At 48.9% G+C, this 20,872-nt stretch overlaps 1 protein-coding gene across 1 annotated transcript in view; it reads right to left on the bottom strand.

Annotated features, from left to right (window-relative positions):
* Positions 1–874: 874 nt before the first annotated feature.
* The window catches only part of LOC143962097 (E3 ubiquitin/ISG15 ligase TRIM25-like), a 28,055-nt gene continuing 8,057 nt past the window's right edge, over positions 875–20,872 (bottom strand). The window contains exon 2 of the mRNA XM_077471423.1: positions 875–2,436. Within this exon, the coding sequence (XP_077327549.1) occupies positions 1,244–2,353 (1,110 nt within the window). The 5' untranslated portion in view covers positions 2,354–2,436 and the 3' untranslated portion in view covers positions 875–1,243. The remainder of the gene's footprint in view (positions 2,437–20,872) is intronic.

Genomic DNA, 20,872 nt, shown 5'->3' on the forward strand with positions numbered 1-20,872 from the left:
CCCTTCTGCAGTGCAGGACCCACCACAGTAAAGAATCCCCCTACAGTGCAGGACCCCCCCACAGTGCAGGACCCCCCCCAAGGACCCATAGTGTACCTGGAGCCCAAGGCAGCGGCATTGCAGGGTGGAGGTGTGGGCAGCACCCAAGTGGAGTGTCACCTGTCGGCTCAGTGATCCGGGACCCGGCGCAATAATCCCCTTCTCTGTGGTCACGTGACTCACGTCGCGCCGTTCTGATCAGTCTCGGGCAGCGGCTGTCACTCACAGCCGAGCAGAGTGAAGCCGCCTCCCCCTCCTTGTCTACACAGTGCTGTGCATGGAGGAGGGGGAGGCGGCTTCACTCTGCTCAGCTGCGAGTGACAGCAGCTGCCCGAGACTGATCAGAATGGCAGCGCAACGTGACCACAGAGAGAAGGGGAGCCGGGTCCCGGATCACTGAGCCGGCAGATGTCACTCCACTCGGGTGCTACTCGCACCCCCCCCCCCCCCGCAATGCCGCCCACTGCCAGTGCCTCGGGCTCCTCTGTGTGGGCTGCGAACCCGAGGCACGGCGCTGTCTGACACTTCAGTTGCGGAGAGGGGGGGGGGGCGCTGGCACGCCCCCCCGCCCCCCCACTTAGTACGCCCCTGCCGCAAACTAAACTAAAATGAATACACATGCAGTTTATGTGATGTCACGGTACGGTGTCACGGATGCTGTACCTGAGATTTGTAATGTTCTGAAAAAAAACATTTACAGCTTTGAGGCATCCCCCAAATGAGTAATGTATAGGAATTTAGTCAATTTTAATGTTGCTCTTTAAATCACCTGAATAGATCCTCTCCCCAGCGAATGATATTTTTATCTTATAATAATGAGCACAGCACAACCCAATCCGAGTTAATGCTTCATCTTTTATTATCAAGCAATAACTTCCGATACAATACGATTCCTTACAATCACTTCCAATTACTAGACATGATTGGGACAGAAAATGATCGACAGAACTGATCACATGACTCCAGTGATAACAATTAGAACATGACCAATACCAATCCTTAGATCTGGTGGCTGCCTTTTTTTTAATTGACACTTTTGCTGGATAGATTGGTCTGTTAAAAAGGGAGCTGAGAAATAACAGCAGAACCAAACAGGAAAAAGAATGAAGTGTTTACTTAACAAAAAAACACAACACAACACACACACACACACACACACCTTCAAAGTTGTGGGCATGTTCTGTAAATTAAATGATGCAAATCCTCAAACAATCCATGTTAATTCCAGGTTGTGAGGCAACAAAACATGAAAATTGCCAAGGGGGGTGAATACTTTTGCAAGGCACTCTACCTCTGTTATTATATCAGATAAACCTGTGTGTAAGACCCCCGCCACATCCAGACCCCCTCCATCATGGAGGAGTTTCTCATGTCTCTCTCTGTCCTCGTTATCTCCATCCTCAGTATCACACAAGTCACCTGTGTCTGATTCCTGTAAGACAGTCAGTGGATCCGTCACGTTACACAGCTCCTCAATGTGACGCATCTTGCTGTGAAGTTCATCCTTTTTTATTTCTAAGTCCCGGATGAAATCCAACATGGAGATGGAGACCCGCACTGCCTTCTCAGAGATGTCCCTCAGGACTCTCCTCTCCAGGTCTTCCAAACGCCTCCTGAGATCTCTAAACAGGACAGGCACTCTCTCGATGTCACCAGCCGCTTTTTCTCCTACTTTCCTCCTGTGTTCCTGCAGAACCTGGACCCTTTCCTCTGTCTTCTCTCTCTTTGTCAGAAGTTTCTGCAAAATGTTCCTCAGTTTTTCCTTCTTTTTTTCGGAAGCCTCATCCAACATCTCCACCTGGTGTCCCCGATGTTCTCCAGCCAAACTGCAGGACACACAGACACAGGCATCATCCTCAGTGCAGTAATACTCCAGGAACTTCTTATGGACGGGGCATTTCCTTCTCCCCATGGATGAGGTTGGGTCAGTTAAGATGTGTTCTGGGGACATTTTGTGGACACTCAGGTGTTTATCACACAGAGAAACCTCACAGTGTAGACAGGATCTAACAGCAGGTACAGGAGAGTCCACACAGTGAGTGCAGAAGACCCCGGACTCCTCCTGATCTGGCTGAGCAGACAGGACATTCTCCACTATGTTACGCAGTGTTATGTTCCTGTGCTGTGCAGGCCGATCCGGAAACTTCTCTCTGCATTCAGGACAGGAATATCCTCCAGACCCCTCCTGTGTATCCAGCACACAATCAATACAGACCCGGCAGAAGTTGTGTCCACATTTCAGGTTTACAGGATCGGTATAAAAGTTCAGACAGACGGAACATTTCAGCTCAGCTCTCAGATTGGCAGACGCCATCACTGACAGCAGAAGATAGGCGTGAAAGTTTCTGATATTCTCTCAGATTTTCTCCAAGTGGTTTTATGGACAATTGAGCATTGCTGTAAATTAAAAGAAAAAAAAGTTTATCGTTGGCTGTTTTTACAAGACATAAATAACAAAATATGACATCTCTATGGTATAGGGTTCCGTTGATCATACATTTTGTCACCCATTTTTTACGGTCACATCACCGTACTATGTAGCTGCCTGGTCAGGGAGCCTGTCCCTTGGCCATTCGGATCAATCAACTGGTAAACCTCACTTCCACCCTCCCCAGTATCAAATTGTAATATTGGGTTCATCTTTTTTTTACGGATTTGGTTGATAACAGATTACTCTGCTTAACCTTTCAGACTCTTGGATGTGGTGCAGCAATTTAGTGCCCAAAAAGAATAATAAAGACATTTACTTGGTAATATGAAACACTCGTGCCTTGGTGGTAAATGGCAATGTAATTGAGCCACTGCTGTCAAGTATTGCCCACTATGGGGCAAGATGGAACTAGATACATGATAGACAGCACCTGCTCCACCTTATTAGTGTACTAAATCCCAATATGATAATCCATATTAGTGACTATACCTCGTTAATGTCATATGAATATCTATATCCTATGGTGACTTCTAGTGAATGTACCATATAAATACTACAACAATGAAACAAACTAGCATATAAAGTGCATAAATAAAATGACTGACTATGTGAACCAAACTCAATGTCATCAATAAATCTTTAAAGCGACAGTTTAAAGTGCATATAGTGATAGCTGTGTAAAACAGTCTTTTTTCTTTGTGCAAAAAGTGTTCCTTGTCCCATCGGTGTCAGTGCATCCACCTCATGGGACTAGTGTCAGAAACCATGAATCAGACTGAGACAGAAGTACAATTAAATCACACTTGTTTATTAAATAAAAATGTAAATAGAAAAAGCATAGTCAAAGCATATCCAGAGTCCAGTAACCGGATAGAGTAGTCAGCCAGGCCAGAGTTCAATAACCAGATTGGGTAATCAGCCAGGCCAGAAGTCAGAGATCCAAGTAGAGCAACAGCAAGCAGGATAAGGAGCCAGAATGGATGTCAGCAAGCCAGTCTTTAAACAGAACCGCAGGAGATGGTTTCTTGTGATGTGACAAAGGCGAAGGCAGAGGTGAAGTGAGCTGGACAGCTTTATGTAGTCAGGTCAGACGAGCATGATCAGGAACAGCTGGTAACTGTGGAGAGAGATGAGAGCTGGCAATTGGCTGACAGCTGAGCAGCCAGCCCAGAGAAGGAAGGGCTAAGCCAACCCTGACACAGGGCTGGGCTCAGCCCTTCCTTCTCCGTGCTGGCCGCTCAGCTGTCAGCTAATTGGCATCTCCCATCTCTCCACAGTGACTCACCTGTTGATATCCTGCTCGTCAATCCTGCCTACTTAAGCCGTCCAGACCAGATGATCTCTGCCTTTGCCTTGGTCCCATCTCTAGAGACGCTCTCCTGTGTTCCTGTTACAGACTTGCTTGGCTGACATTCCTTCTGGCTCCAGATCCTACTTGCTGTTCTTCTACTCTGTTCTCTGGCTCCCTGAAGTTTGGCTTGTCCGACTATCCGTTCCTGAACTCTGGCTATGTTTTAACTACGTTTACTCTGTTTACTTTTTTTTGTTTTTAATTACTATTATTAAACGAGTGATTTAACTGTACTTCTGTCTCAGTCTGATTCATGGTTTCTGACAGTAGGCAAAGGCCATGAATTCAGAAGATGCAGTCAATCCACTTGTTGGTAATATTTTTTTCCAAATTGAATGAGCAGGATCATTGCATGGATCAGTTTGCCATGGTGTTACAAATGCTCCAGAGTCTCACGACTCATCTGGAATCTCCCACTGTGGCTGCTCCGGTACAACCCGTGTTGCAGGCCATCCCTGCTGCTGCTCCAGTCTCTGTAGGCACCCGCCTTGAGTATTACCTCTATAAAGGGGGTATGTCTGGTTCCTCTCTGCTTCCCCAGCGATTCAGGGTGATCCAGTCCAATGCTGCCCCAGGTCTTTCCCACAAATATAAGCAAAGTAGGTTTCGTGATATCTTTGCTTTCTGAGAGAGCCTTGGCCTGGACAAACCCTCTATGGGAGATGCAAAAACTTGTTGTCTTGAGTTACCCTAAGTTTGTGGCTTCTTTTAAAAGGGTATTTGAAGTGCCTGCACGCTCTCCTTCTGTGCCTCATGTCCATCAAACAGAATGAGAACTGTTGCTGATTACGTCATTGAATTCTGTATTGTGGCAGCAGAGGTTGCGTGGAACAATGAGGCCCTCATGGGCTCTGATAACAAAGGATGAAATAGCAGCCCAAGATATACCCACTGAGCTGGAGAAGTTGATAAAAGAGTCTCTCTGAGTCTTGAGTCAATGAGGATAGCAAATTTTAAGGAGTGCTTGCGTCCTGTACATTTGTCTCCAAGCTTTGCAGTCCCATCCTTGCCTCCCTCACCTCCTGGTGAGTCGGTCACTGAGGATGAACCCATGCACTTGGGCTTCACGCATCTCTCTACAGATGAGAGAACCCTTAGGAGGAGGGAGAGAGTGTGCTTTATTGTGGCCAAGCAGGTCACTTTTTGAAGTCTTGTCCTACCCGTCCAGGGACGCCCAGAACCTCGAGGTCCTGTCACAGACAGACCTTAGGTGGTGTTTTTTCATCCCCAGTTATCCTGAAGGATAAGCCCCTGGTTTGGGTTACCCTTTCTTGGGCTGAGTCATATGTCGAGATACAGGCTCTAATCCACTCTGGGGCTGCAGGCCTGTTCATTGATGCTGCCTTTGTATCGAAGCACTCGATTCCACTGCAGCTGCATGACACTCCACTTGCCATTGAGGCTCTTGACAGGAGACCTCTACAGCCTGCCCATGTGACTCATGAGGCTGTTCAGTTGTCCATGGTCATATGGGCTCTTCACCATGAGATAATCCCATTCCAAGTGATTTCCTCACCCAAGTTTCCACTGGTTATTGGTTATCCTTGGTTACAGAGGCACAACCCCTCTTTTGATTGGCTCCATGCCGAGATTCTCTCCTGGTCACCACAATGCAGAAAGACATGCTTCCAGAAGGTAGCCAAGGTCCTGTGCACCTCCTAACTCTCCTCCCTGCCGGATGCAGTTTTAGCAACGTCTTTGACAAAAGGTCAAGCCGGCAGTTTGCCTCCACACCGGTCATAGGATTTTGCAATTTACCTTCAACCTGGTGCCATAACCCCCCCGTGGCCGGGTTTACCCTTTGTCGGTATTGGAGGATAAGGCCACAGGAGCAGTATGTTGCAGACACACTCTTGAGTTTTCATCTGCAAATACTCGTCTCCTACTGGTGCTGGTTTCTTCTTTGTGAAGAAAAGTGGTAAACTAAGACCTTGTATTGATTATAGGGGTCTCAATCGGTTCACGATTAAGAATGCTTATCTGATTCCATTGATTACGGAGTTATTTGACCGCCTCAAGGGAGCAACGGTTTTCATGAAGCTTGATTTGAGAAGAGTATATAATCTAGTGAGGATTAAGGAGGATGACAAATGGAAAACTGCGTTTAATACCAGAACAGGCCATTATGAGTATCTCGTAATGCCCTTTGGCCTGTAACGTCCCGGCAGTTTTCCAGGAATTAATGTCCTCCGAGATTTGTTGCAGTTACGGTTGGTGGTTTATCTCAATGATATCCTCATATTATCCAAGTCCCTGGAGAGCCACCACACAGATGTCTGTCGTATGCTTCAGAAACTAAGAGAGAACAATCTCTATTGTAAATTGGAGAAGTGTGAATTCCATTGTGAACAGGTTAAATTCCTGGGTTATATCATTTCCACTCCTGGTTTTTCAATGGACCCAGAGAAACTTTCAGCAGTCCTACAGTGGCCCCGACCCGTGGGTTTACATCCTCTGCAGCGTTTTCTTGGCTTTGCCATCTATTATCGGAAGTTTATTCATAACTTCTCATCTCTGGTCAAGCCCCTGACTGATATGACCAGAAAAAGGACAGTAACCCACAGAGTTGATCTCCACAGTACATTAAGGCCTTTGAAAGTCTTAAGAATCAATTCTTTTGGCTCATTTCCCAACAATTCTTGTGGCCTAGTCTACATGCTGATGTAACCACCTTTGTAGATGCCTGTTCCCTGTGTGCTCAGAGTAAGACTCCATGACACCTTCCAGTGGGCCTCCTACAACCCATACCCAATGGAGAGGCCATGGATCCACCTGTCTATGGATTTCATTGTTGGGTTACCCAACTCCCAGGGCAACACAGCTATCCTTATGGTGGTTGACCGGTTCTCAAAAATGTCTCATTGTATTCCACTTAAGAAGTTGCCCACTTCTAAGGAACTAGCTTCTATTTTTGCTAGGGAGATCTTTCGCTTACATGGGCTACCCAAAGTCATTGTTTCGGACAGGGTTCGTCAATTTGTGTCCCGGTTCTGGCGAGCCTTTTATGCAGTTGGAAATTCAGCTTGCTTTCTCCTCTGTGCATCACCCACAGTCTAATGGGGCTGCAGAATGAGCCAATCAGTCCTTGGAACAATTCCTACATTGCTATATTTCTGACCATGATAACAACTGGTCAGACCTTACCGTGGGCAGAGTTCGCTCACAATAGTGCCTTGAATTCTGCTTCTCGATTGTCCCCATTTATGGCGAACTATGGTTTCCAACCTTCCATGTTGCCCGACTCATTTGTTCCGCAGAGTATTGCTGCTTTAGAGGAGCATATCCGTGCTCTTGATTCCACTTGGGCACAAGTCCAGGAGGCTTTGTGAGAAGCTAATGATAGGTATAGACTTCATGCTGACCGCAGACGCCTGCCTGCGCCTTCCTACCAGGTTGGGGACAGGGTCTGGCTGTCATCTCACAATCTCAGACTTCGTGTTCCCTCTCTGAAGTTCGCACCTCGGTTTCTTGGGCCTTTCCGTATTCTTCCCAGGATTAACTCAGTGGCTTACGCATTAGACCTTCCGTCTAAATATGCGTATCTCAACTGTATTTCACGTCTCCTTATTAAAACCTTTGGTCTGGAACCAATTTACCACCTTAGTGCGCCGTCCTCACCCTGTACAGGTTGAGAACCATGAGGAGTATGAAGTACAGTCCATTGTTGACTCCCGTAATTTCCATGGACGCATAAGTGCCTGGTGATTTGGAAAGGGTATGGTCTGGAGGAATGCTCTTGGGTCTCATCCTCGGACGTTCATGCCCCTGTCCTCCGTGATTTCCATAGATGTTTTCCCCTCAAGCCTGATGGTCCTCTGAGGGGGAGGGGTCATTGAGGAGGGGGTACCGTCAGGGCTGAGCTCAGCCCTCCCTTCTCTGAGCTGGCCACTCAGCTGTCGGCTAATTTCCAGGTCCTCTCTCTCCACAGTGACTCACCTGTTGATATCCTGCTCATCAATCCTGCCTACTCAAGCCGTCCAGTCGATCTCTGCCTTCGCCTTGGTCACATCTCTAGAGACGCTCTCCTGTGTTCCCATTAAAGACTTGCTTGGCTGAAATTCCTTCTGGCTCCAGATCCTGCTTGTTCTACTACGCTCATCTCTGGCTCCCTGACATTTTGGCTTGTCTGACTATCTGTTCCGGTTCCTGAACTCTGGCTATGTTTTGACTAAGTTTACCTTTTTTTATTATACTTATTAAACAAGTGTGATTTAACTGTACATCTGTCTCAGTCTGATTCATGGCTTCTGACAAGTAGTAATAATCTGCACTCAGATATGTTGGACCCCTTTACCATGTTTGTAGGTCATTATTGGGGACCAAATTTGAACAGCAACCACATCTCACACACAAGCAGGGCTGATGTTTCATTGGCAACGTCCGGTTCTGTCATATAGGCAGGTTTTGTTTTTTTAAGTTTATTATGTATGCTTCCATTTCCAAATAAAGCATCTGAAGATTTTACTCTATGTGGGAGTTTCCTACCCCCCCCCCCCCCCCTATATACTGCCTGCTGCGTATTTTTTGTCCCTGGACCCCCAGAGACATCATTGGAGGCAACCCATTATAGGAGGGAACAACTTGAGGATATCGCATTGGGATTGGTCCCCATTAATGACCTACAAGCACAGTAGACTTCTCTTGCCATAAGGTAAAGGAGTCCAACATATCTGGCGAGTGCGGATTACTACTACTCCCATGAGGTGGATGCACTGACACCGATGGGACACGGAGCACAACAGCATTTTTTGCACAAAGAAAAAAAAAACACCGTTTTGCACAGCTATGCACTTTAACCACTTGGCGCCTAAGGTACTTCATATGACGGCCTCGACTTTCCGGGGTTATATCTGAATGATGCCTGAGGCTACAGACATCATTCAGATGTCTGCATTTTCAGCCGGCGATTCCCTGCACCATAAGAATGATCATAGCGGCTGTTCCACCGCTTGATCATTCTTACGGGGGGGCTTCTACCGACTCACCGCTTCTATCCGTGAGTCGGACACAGGATCCGCCGGCCCCCGGATGGCGATCAGAGATTTCCGGTGTACCAGATGGTCGCTGGAGTCTCTATGATCGTTCGGAGACCGGGCGCGATGTTAGGACGTCACGCCCGATCTCTGCATTCAAATAACGGCGCCACCTCAGCTGGGAAGCCGTGATCGTTTTTTTTTTGTTTTGTTTTTTTATTTTAGGCTTCCCAGCCTAGATGTGAGATGTGGGGTCTTATTGACCCCCCATATCTCACTGTAAATAGGTCCGATCATGCCATATTCCTATTACAAGGGATGTTTACATTCCTTGTAATAGGAATAAAAGTAGTCAAATTTTTTATTTATTTTTTTAAAATGTCAAACTAAAAAAATAAAAGTAAAATTAACAAAAATAAAAATAAAAATTTAAGCGCCCCTGTCCCCGTGAGCTCGTACGCAGAAGCGAACGCATACGCAAGTCCCGCCCACATATGAAAATGGTGTTCAAACCACACATGTGAGGTATCGCAGCGAACGTTAGAGCGAGAGCAATAATTCTAGCCCTAGATCTCCTCTGTAACCCGTTAAAAAAAAAAAAAAAAAAAATGTAAAGCTTCGTGCAATTTTTTTCAAAAAAAAAATTGGGCTAACTTCACTGTGTTTTTTTTCTATTTTAAAGCATGACAGTTTTTTTTCTGAAAAAAAACGGGTAATGCCGCGTACACACGACTGGACTTTTCAACATCAAAAGTCAGACAGAATGATTCCGGCAGACCATTCAATCGTGTGTGGGCTGCAGCGGACTTTTGATTTGCAAAAGTCTGACAGACTTTAGAAACGGAACATGTTTCAAATTTTTCCGGCAGAACTCCGCTGGACCCAGTTCCTACCGAGAAATCCGCTCGTGTGTATGCTAGTCCGACGGACAAAAACTGACGCTAGGGCAGCTATTGGCTACTGGCTATGAACTTCCTTATTCTAGTCCGGTCGTACGTCATCACGTTCGAATCCGTCGGACTTTGGTGTGATTGTGTGTGGCCAAGTCCATTCATTCGGAAAGTCTGCCAGAACTCTGTCAGAACTGTTGCTCACAAATTAACCTGCCAGGAATAGCCATCTTGACTAAATTGTTAGAGATCAATTTATTTCTCCCCAAGTCTGGCCTTGCTGCATTGCTCGCTAGGTGGCCGGGTACCTGGTGGCATTAGATATGAGAAGGGCAATGCAAGGCCAGATTATGGGTATATGGGGGGGTCTCAGGCAATGGGCAGGAGTTTTCTTTAATCTCTTGGCCTGCTGGAAGAGTCTATTTATTTGGGTGGAGTCAGGTGATTGGCATTCTGTGCCACCTGGACGGCTGTCTGGGTGGACGTGCGTTGTATTGCCCGGGCTGCTAGACCGGAGTTTGGGCCTATCCCAGGCACATCTGGCTGCTAGGCTGTCTGAATGCCTATCCAGAAGCAAGAGAGCAGCGCAGGATTGGTTTGCAGTCTAGCCAGAAGTGACAGTTCTGCCGGGCGGAGAAACCTGGCAATGGTGAAGAATTAGGAATCTTCAGTGGGTATCAAGCCAGCAGAGGTGACGCTTGCAGAGCAGTCTTGTGTGTCAAACCAGGGACTGAGCATGCCAATGGGGTGAAGCTTGAGAAGTATCTTGAGAACCAAGCTAGGGACCCAGCAGAGAGGCGGGGGGTGACGCTTGAGGAAGATACCACCGTGAAGATTGGAGGAGCTCAAGGGATTTAGTGGCAGCAAATCAGCAGGTCTAGTGAGAAAGACTGGGAGCTCAGTGGGCCAAAGAACTACAAGGAGTGATTGTAGTGGCAAAAGAACTCTTACGCTTTGTGTTAGCAACTATTAAAGACTGTTGCTATAGGAGACAGTGTTTTCTACACATGCAGATGTGGTGTCTTGCTGGATGCCTTTCCCTGCATGGCTGTCCTCCTATTGAAGTCCGAGTCTGCCAATTAATTTTGCAACTACCTAAGGATGTCTGGGCCTTAACCCTCCTTTCCCAAAGTTCCGTTAAGAGAAATAAAATCTCTTTTGCATTCAAAAAGTGTCTGGCACCCAATGGCTAACTTCCTTGCACCAATTATGCCTCACAATCCACCATATTCAGGAGAATGTCAGCTATCTCTGGCCCTGGAGGCTCTCATTAGACCGAAAGAAGCCGGGGACCTTGCTAAATGTGTATGGCGTTGAACACCTCAGGGTTCAGGTCACGGCTCACAAGGGACCCATTAGTTAAAAAGATTTTTGGCAGCAAAGGAGAAGGTGTCTCCCATTAGAAATGAACAGATTCCCTCCTTGGGATTTTTCTAAGGTGCTAGAAGCTATGATTAAGCACCCTTTTGAGCCAATTGAGCAAATTTCCTTAACTTTTTGTTGTCTCTGAATTTAGCCTTTTTGTTGGCCATTGCTGCAGCCATAAGGGTAGGTGATTTTCAAGGTCTGTCCATTAAGGAATCTTTTTGGTTTGTTTTAGGCTGCGTACACACGATCGGACTTTCCGGTAGACTTGGTCCTGCGGACAGTCCGCCGGACTTTGCAGCGTAGGTCCGCCGGACTTTCCGAACACACACACACACACACACACACACACACACACACACACACACACGGACTTTCCTGGCGTACTTGGTCCAACGGACTTCCCGTCTGACTTTTGGTGGAGACTTTCCAAATGAACGGACTTGCCCATTCATGGACTAAAGTCCATTCATTTTGAACGTGACTCTAGGTATGATGGGACTAGAGAAGGAAGTCAATCTCGCCGCTTTCATCTGCGAGATTGACACCTTGCGCGCCCCGTCACCTGGTATGGATTTTAAGGGTAACCCCCCTACGCCGAAAAAAAACCGTCTTGGGGGTCCTCCCAAAGTCCATACCAGACTCTTATCCGAGCATGCAGCCCGGCCGGTCAGGAAAGGAGGTGGGGGATGAGCGAGCTCCTAAAAGGTACCAGGCCACATGCCCTCAACATGGGGGGGTGCTTTGGGGAAGGGGGGCACACCCCAAATCACCTTTTCCCCATGTTGATGAGGACAAGGGCCTTTTCCGACAACCCTGGCCATTGGTTATCGTGGGGCTGCGGGCGGGGGGCCTAAGGGACATAGAAAAATTTGTTTTTCCTATTGCAGCCAGCATGAGATGTACAGTACCCTGCACCCAAGAACCAGCGTGATTGTTTCCAGCACAATACTTTCTCACGGGCAGGTGCTGTAGTTGCCATTGCGTCGTAGTTGGTCCGTCGGACCAGCATACAGATGAGCGGACTTCCCAACAGGAACTGGATCCGGCGGACTTTTGGCGGGAAGATTTAAAACATGTTCTATTTCTAGGTCCGCCGGACTTTAGGGGAAGGAAAAGTCCACTGGAGCCCACACACGATCAAATTGTCAGACGGAATCCAGTCTGCCGGACCAAGTCCTTTGAAAAGTCCGGTCGTGTGTACGCAGCATTAGAAGAAAAGGTTATACTAAAGCAGGATTACCTGTACATACCAAAACTGGCCACACATTTCCATAGGTCACGGACCAGGGGCGTAGCTATAGGGGTCTCAGAGGTCTCAATTGTGACCTGGCCCCATGCTTCAGGGGGCCCATGTGGCTCCCCTGTGCCGAAATCCATAGTATCCAGCATGGTGCGAGCAAACATCTAAGGGGGTGGGGCGAGAGGTGAAAAGTGAGATATGATGGTGTGGTAGTGTGGAAAAGGAGCAGACAGCAGCCCCCCTGTCCCCATGGACAGTGGCAGCATGGCGGGAGCATGCAAGAGCCAGACTAGTATGTTAATTGTAACCCTGTACCATGTCCCTGAGCTTGTTTTGTCCTTCTGTCCCTGAGCCAAGAGAAGCTGTCATGGGGGGGGACAGGATTAAGAGAGATTGGAAACCCTATCCCCCGTTCCTGAACCCACTCTCTCTCCTGTCCCTGAGCCTTATACCAATCAGTGGGAGGGGTAAAGAAGACCTGTCTTAAGGAGGGGATTAGAGACTGGTAACCATGCCCGCGTCACTGAGTCTGATCCACCTTCCTGTTCCTGAGCCATACACCAGTCAGTGGGAAGGGGAGAGGACCTGTCATGGGGAAGGGGATCCAGAGAAGGCCAAACTGCAAGTCCCAGAAGAGGGGGTAGGGGCAGAGGAGCCCATGAGGGTCAGCAAAGTATTAATTACACCCGACCATCTATGACTGACCTAGTTCCTGCTGCCCCTAGATAAAATAACAAAAAGTAAAAACTACTGGCACCAGTGAACTGCCAGGGTGGGAAAGGTTACCCTTGCGACTGGGCCCTGGCGTTCTCCCACCATGAGGGCGGCCCCAAGACAGCAGGAAGGGGACCCACTGCAGAACATGTGAAAGGTTTCCACTACGGGACCTCAAAAAAAAAAAAAAAGGAGTAAAGGGCCTTGGGCCCAGAGGAAAGGGCCCCAGCTGAGGGTCAGTGGCGCCCTTCATGGTTTCTTGCACCGGGGCCCTGAAGGTTCTAATTACGCCACTTCACGGGGCATAGTTCTCCCCTCGATCTGCAGCAATTCAAAGAATAAGGGGAGCAGGGTTTTCACCGTTTAGATGTTAGGAGAGGTCTGTTAGCAAATCTAGATTGAGTCAAAGAATTCAGTTGGTCTAATCATTTGAGAATTCTACTCAGGGGGCACAGGAAAGGTTTACAAGCCTCTACAGCAACAGTATCAAGATAGATTAGGCAGGCCAATGCACTAGCCTATGCGTGGTCCGGTTCCTCAGTTCCCACACACTTGAAAGGCTCATTCCACAAGATTATCGGTGGCCTGCTGGGCAGAAGAGGCTGGAGCGTTGTTGGAACAGATTGGCCTTAAAGCCACATGGGCAAACCAGGATACTTTTTAGAACATTACAATGTGGAGGTATTGCCCGAGCAGGACCTGGGGTTAGGCAGAAAGGGTTTTCCAAGCACCGGTCCTGCCTTGAGGTAGGCCTGGTATACTTGTTTCTTCTCTCAGGTGCGCCATAATGAAAGAGGATGTGACGGACTGGGGTTTATATGGTCACAAAACAGACACCCCAAAGCAAAGTACATATTCATTTTTTTTTATATTTCTAAACATATCCCTTCTATTCTATTAATAACCAGTAGATGGCAGAGAAGGTACACAAACAGAGTCTATATAAGGCCACACACCATGTGACTGGAAATTAAACTACTTCCAGCCATAAAGTCAGTGGTCATATCTCATGCTGTTTGTGTGATTCTTTGCAGGTATGTACTCTAAATTGTTCCTAATCTGTATTAACCTGTGATAGAAAGATTCCTAAACCTCTTGAGCAGATGCAGAAAAAGTCTCAGCAGATTTTATGCTATAGTTTTGCTGTAATTAGAAGTTTAGAACAGCATGTGGGAGAAACAAGTGAAAAGTGCATAAGAACATGAAAATACTGCATTAGTCAGAACAAATGTCTATGATAAACACTAAACCTTTCTAAATAGGTATATTTAAACCTGATTTATTGGAAATTGCATAGATTTATAGAAGCACGTTTTCTGTTATTTAATATAGAAAAAAACCTATTGTATGTAAAGCTTATGTATTGCATCATACAGACATGCAATGTGCACCATCTAGTGGTTAAAAAAAGAGTACCACCATGAAAATATTTGTATTAAAGCCATACATTGCCAGTATGATTATTGCACACTTAAAGTGTACCAGAGAGATAAAGATAATTATCTATAACACTGAATAACAGGGATATATATGTTATTAAATTTAGTAATGTTCATTGTTGTAACTACGTTTTAAAATACTTTAGTTAAAATCGGTATTATATATATTGTTAATGGTTATAAACATGTGACTATAAAAATGTAAAAGATGTATTGTTATGTAAAAATTAAACTACTTCCAGCCATAAAGTCAGTGGTCATATCTCATGTTGTTTGTGTGATTCTTTGCAGTCCACGCCAAGCTGATCACCTTATCTCATCGTGTCTACAATCATCGGCTCTCTTAATTCACATTTTGAGGCCGGTAACAAGGACGTGAGAAAATCCCCAGTTCGACTTGCATGTAATAGGGCAGGGATATGCAATTAGCGGACCTCCAGCTGTTTCTAAACTACAAGTCCCATCATGCTTCTGCCTCTGGCTGTCATGCTTGTGGCTCTAAGAGTCTTGCTATGCCTCATGGGAATTGTAGTTCTGCAACAGCTGGAGGTCCGCTAATTGCATATCCCTTTAATAGGGCTTCTGCAAATCTTCCAGGGTAGCAGGTTTACTTCCCACCCGTGTTGACGTTGGGATTCCCCCCCGCCTCTCTTGCACTGGTATAGAGGTGTACGACGGGGGGGGGGGGGGGGCTTGGGTATTTAACCTTGTTTTTAATTGCGTTTCCCGTCACAGCGGAGCCAGCCATCCCTTGATGGGCCACCTTGGAAAATTCCCAGAAACACCACAGTCTAACTTTTTTTTTTTTCCTAGAAAATAAAAATCCCAAAGTTATACTTACCTGCTTTGTGTAATGGTTTTGCACAGAGCAGACCCAAACCTCCTCCTCTAGGGTTCCTCACTGGTGCTCTAGGCTCCTCCTCTTCTGCATGCACCATCGTAGCATGCCTTTTGAAGTAGGGGAGCGAGGTTTGCGCCCCCGAGCCAGGCTGTGCTCATCCATAGGCGCACACAGTGCGGCTCAGCCCTGCCTCCCACTCCTGGCTCGCAGGATTTGACTGACAGCATCAGAATCCAACACAGCAAAAGTGGGCTTACCCTTACCAGTGACCGTATAGGGCCACATGTAATGTAAATTGGTAGTGACTTGAGGTTTCTAATTTTCTGGCCTCATAACCTTCAGTAAAAATGATAATCCAACGCCAATCTAATCATTGTGCGCGCCTTTAAAATGTATCTTATCTCTCTTTCCTTCGTGCTCTGTACAGGATAAAGAGGTGTAGACGGTCACCACAGACAATGACTGCCAACCAGGAGTCGGGATGGAGGAGCGATATGTGCGATTGCTGTGGAGGACTGTGCCAGCTGTACGTAACTTATTGCCCAACACCCTGAAGAAGGCTTCACTCAATTTCCAGGATTATGCAAAGATTCCACTAGAGGGCGCCTGAAACTTCCAGCATTTTCCATCCCATAATGATTTTGTATTTACAGGCATACTCCACTTTTAAGTACACAATGGGGGTTTATATCCTAAAAGCTGGAAAGTGCCTTCCTGACAGCTCCCAAACTGAACCACAGCTCCATGTGTCCATTCAAACATGGAGCCGTGGCCCACATGTTTACCTATAGGCTTTCCTGTAGGTAAAAAAAAAGTCATAAAAATGACTATACAACCAACTTTAAGCTTCGGTAATAAAACCTGGAATCTCATTGGTTTCTATGCAGAAGCGAGCCTGATTTTGCACTTTCCAGCTTTAGTAAATAAACCCCATTGTGTACTTAAAAGTGGGGTATGCCTGTATTTGCAATATGCCTTGGAACTTGTTGTTAAAGGAATTGAGCCTCTCCAGTAGGGATGAGCCGAACACCCCCTGGTTCGGTTCGCACCAGAACCTGTGAACAGACCTAAACTTCCTGTGAACTTTAGAACCCTATTAAAGTCTATGGGACTTGAACATTCACAATCTAAAGTGCTCATTTTAAAGGCTAATATGCAAGTTATTGTCCTAAAAAGTGTTTGGGGACCCGGGTCCTGCCCCAGGGGACATGGGTCAATGCAAAAATAAGTTTTAAAAACTGCAGTTTTTTCAGGAGCAGTGATTTTAATAATGATTAAAGTGAAACAATAAAAGTGTAATATTCCTTTAAATTTCGTACCTGGGGGGTGTCTATAGTATGCCTGTGAAGGGGCGCATGTTTCCTGTGCTTAGAACTGTCCCTGCACAAAGTGTCATTTCGCAAGGAAAAAAAAGTGTTCTAAAATCACTTTCAATTGTCGGCTCCTCAATGAGTGGTCTCTGTATTACGGAGCCGACAATTCATTCATTGACAAAAAAAAAAAAAAAAAAAAAAAAAAAAGGCACGAGGTTCCCCGTAAATTCAATGTAACAGAAAGCTGTGTTACATCAGAGGGGGCGGGGTCACCCATACGTCACTGGGGAACCCCATGGCTTCCCTCACCAGCGTCAGAGCGGGCGGGGTCAGGTGACGGGTGGCCCCGCCCTCCTAATATAAGAAACGTCAGCGCTGGGATCCCCGCAGTGTCTCCTCAGTGGAGACAGAAGACGGATGTATGGACAGCGCTGGACTGAAAATCACCCGTCTCGCTGGATATGATCATCCATCGCTGGACCCCGGAGAGATGATCATCCATCGCTGGATAGCAAGAGTGGATTACCACCGCTGGAATCTTTTTTTTATTTTTAATAAAGGAATTTTTCAAAAGTGTGTTTGTCTTATTTAACCATTTTTAATTTTTTTTTTGTGAAATGGTAGGGGTACTTTTGTACCCCCTTACCATTTCAAACAGGGGGGGGGGCAGGATCTGGGGGTCCCCTTGTTAAAGGGAGCTTCCAGATTCTGACAAGCCCCCCACCCACAGACCCCCACAACCACCGGCCAGGGTTGTGGGGATGAGGCCCTTGTCCCCATCAACATGGGGACATGGTGCTTTGAGGGGGTCACAGACCCCCAAAGCATCCTCCCAATGTTGAAGGCATGTGGCCTGGTACGGTTCAGGAGGGGGGCGCTCTCTCGTCCCCCCCCCCCCCTCTTTTCCTGCGGCCTGCCAGGTTGCGTGCTCGGATAAAGGATCTGGGATGGATATTTAGGGGGACCCCCACGTCAATTTTTTTGACACGGGGTTCCCCTTAATATCCATACCAGACCTGAAGGGCCTGGTAATTGAATTTATTTTTAAAAATTTTTAATCAATTAATGAATTGTCGGCTAATACAGAGAACACTCATTGAGTGTTCTCTGTATTATGGGAGCCAACAATTCAAAGGAAAGAGAAAAAAAGCGAAAGAGAAAAAAAGCGAAAGAGAAAAAAAGCGAAAGAGAAAAAAAGCGAAAGAGAAAAAAAGCGAAAGAGAAAAAAAGCGAAAGAGAAAAAAAGCGAAAGAGAAAAAAAGCGAAAGAGAAAAAAAGCGAAAGAGAAAAAAAGACTTTGCTACAAGGAAAGTTTTGGGTGAAAATCAGCACATAGAACAACTGTCATAGGCACTAAGAACACTGCTGTCTTGGATTTATTATATTTTAACAAACTTATTTCTATTGAGATTTTATTGTATGTGAATAAAATACAGGAATTATTTTGTACATTACACAATCCTGGCATACACAAACCCCATCAGTGGTAATATTTGTTCTACAGATGGTATGTGTACTCTATACAGAGCGCCATCTAGTGGCAGAAAAGGAGAATTACAGCTTGTTCATGTGTTATGGGATGAAGTGGTGGTAAAGTTCTATGTATTTATGTAGGACTCAGACCTGAGACTTCAGGATGTCCTATAGAAATATTAGAAGTGCCAATGTATCTCAGTAACTCTTCTGCTGGCCAAACACACAGCAATTTTTGTCAAGCAGTTTTGACGGAAAAAAAAAAAAAAAAAAAAAACACACACCACGACAAAATTAATCAATGCAAGCTCCCCAAATATTTTTTTGTTACAACCATGGAACGATCCAACGTGGTTTGTAGTGGGTCACCTTGACAGTTGACCAGTTTTACAAAAGAAATGACAATTTTCTGCAGTAATGTGACTTGTATGGAGAGCATTACAGCCACATAGAACCGGGGGAGCGGGAGGATCACAGGGGGAGCGGGAGGATCACAGGGTGGGTGGGAGGGGAAGAGCGGGAGGATCACAGGGTGGGTGGGGGGGAAAGAGCGGGAGGATCACAGGGTGGGTGGGGGGGAAAGAGCGGGAGGATCACAGGGTGGGTGGGGGGGAAAGAGCGGGAGGATCACAGGGTGGGTGGGGGGGAAAGAGCGGGAGGATCACGAGGGGGGGGGGGGGGAAAGAGCGGGAGGATCACGAGGGGGGGGGGGGGGGGAAAGAGCGGGAGGATCACGAGGGGGGGGGGGGGGAAAGAGCGGGAGGATCACGAGGGGGGGGGGGGGGGAAGAGCGGGAGGATCACGAGGGGGGGGGGAAAGAGCGGGAGGATCACGAGGGGGGGGGGAAAGAGCGGGAGGATCACGAGGGGGGGGGGGGGGGAAAGAGCGGGAGGATCACGAGGGGGGGGGGGAAAGAGCGGGAGGATCACGAGGGGGGGGAGAAAAAGCGGGAGGATCACGGGGGGGGGGGAAGAGCGGGAGGATCACGAGGGGGGGGGGGGGAGAAAGAGCGGGAGGATCACGAGGGGGGGGGGAAAGCGGGAGGATCACGAGGGGGGGGGGGAGAAAAAGCGGGAGGATCACGAGGGGGGGGGGGGGAGAAAAAGCGGGAGGATCACGAGGGGGGGGGGGGAGAAAAAGCGGGAGGATCACGAGGGGGGGGGAGAAAAAGCGGGAGGATCACAAGGGGGGGGGGGGGGAGAAAGAGCGGGAGGATCACGAGGGGGGGGGAGAAAAAGCGGGAGGATCACGAGGGGGGGGAGAAAAGGCGGGAGGATCACGAGGGGGGGGGGGAGAAAGAGCGGGAGGATCACGAGGGGGGGGAGAAAGAGCGGGAGGATCACGAGGGGGGGGAGAAAGAGCGGGAGGATCACGAGGGGGGGGAGAAAGAGCGGGAGGATCACGAGGGGGGGGAGAAAGAGCGGGAGGATCACGAGGGGGGGGGAGAAAGAGCGGGAGGATCACGAGGGGGGGGGGGGAGAAAGAGCGGGAGGATCACGAGGGGGGGGGGGGGGGGGAGAAAGAGCGGGAGGATCACGAGGGGGGGGGGGGGGGGGAGAAAGAGCGGGAGGATCACGAGGGGGGGGGGGGAGAAAGAGCGGGAGGATCACGAGGGGGGGGAGAAAGAGCGGGGGGGAGAAAGAGCGGGAGGATCGCAGAGGGGGGGAGAGCGGGGGATCACGAGGGGGGGGGGAGAGCGGGATTATCACAGGGTGGGGGGGGAGAGCGGGATTATCACAGGGTGGGGGGGGGGGAGAGCGGGAGGATCACAGGGTGGGGGGGGGGGGAGAGCGGGAGGATCACAAGGGGGGGGAAGAGCGGGAGGATCACGAGGGGGGGGGGGGGAGAGAGCGTGGGAGGATCACAGGGGGGGGGGGGGGAGAGAGCGTGGGAGGATCACAGGGGGGGGGGGGGAGAGAGCGTGGGAGGATCACAGGGGGGGGGGGGAGAGCGTGGGAGGATCACAGGGGGGGGGGGGAGAGCGTGGGAGGATCACAGGGGGGGGGGGGAGAGAGCGTGGGAGGATCACAGGGGGGGGGGAGAGAGCGTGGGAGGATCACAGGGGGGGGGAGAGAGCGTGGGAGGATCACGAGGGGGGGGAGAAAGAGCGGGAGGATCACGAGGGGGGGGGAGAAAGAGCGGGAGGATCACGAGGGGGGGGAGAAAGAGCGGGAGGATCACGAGGGGGGGAGAAAGAGCGGGAGGATCACGAGGGGGGGGGAGAAAGAGCGGGAGGATCACGAGGGGGGGGGAGAAAGAGCGGGAGGATCACGAGGGGGGGGGAGAAAGAGCGGGAGGATCACGAGGGGGGGGGGAGAAAGAGCGGGAGGATCACGAGGGGGGGGGGGAGAAAGAGCGGGAGGATCACGAGGGGGGGGAGAAAGAGCGGGGGGGAGAAAGAGCGGGAGGATCACAGAGGGGGGGAGAGCGGGAGGATCACGAGGGGGGGGAGAGCGGGATGATCACAGGGTGGGGGGGGGGAAGAGCGGGAGGATCACGAGGGGGGGGGGGAAGAGCGGGAGGATCACAGGGAGGGGGGGGGGCGTGGGAGGATCACAGGGGGGGGGCGTGGGAGGATCACAGGGGGGGGGGGGGAGAGCGTGGGAGGATCACAGGGGGGGGGGAGCGTGGGAGGATCACGGGGGGGGGGGAGAGAGCGTGGGAGGATCACAGGGGGGGGCAGAGAGCGTGGGAGGATCACAGGGGGGGGCAGAGAGCGTGGGAGGATCACAGGGGGGGGGCAGAGAGCGTGGGAGGATCACAGGGGGGGGGGAGAGAGCGTGGGAGGATCACAGGGGGG

Source organism: Lithobates pipiens, unplaced genomic scaffold, assembly GCF_037356315.1.
Source record: "Lithobates pipiens isolate NorthernLeopardFrog02 unplaced genomic scaffold, aLitPip1_a1.2 Scaffold_8, whole genome shotgun sequence".
NCBI lineage: Eukaryota > Metazoa > Chordata > Amphibia > Anura > Ranidae > Lithobates > Lithobates pipiens.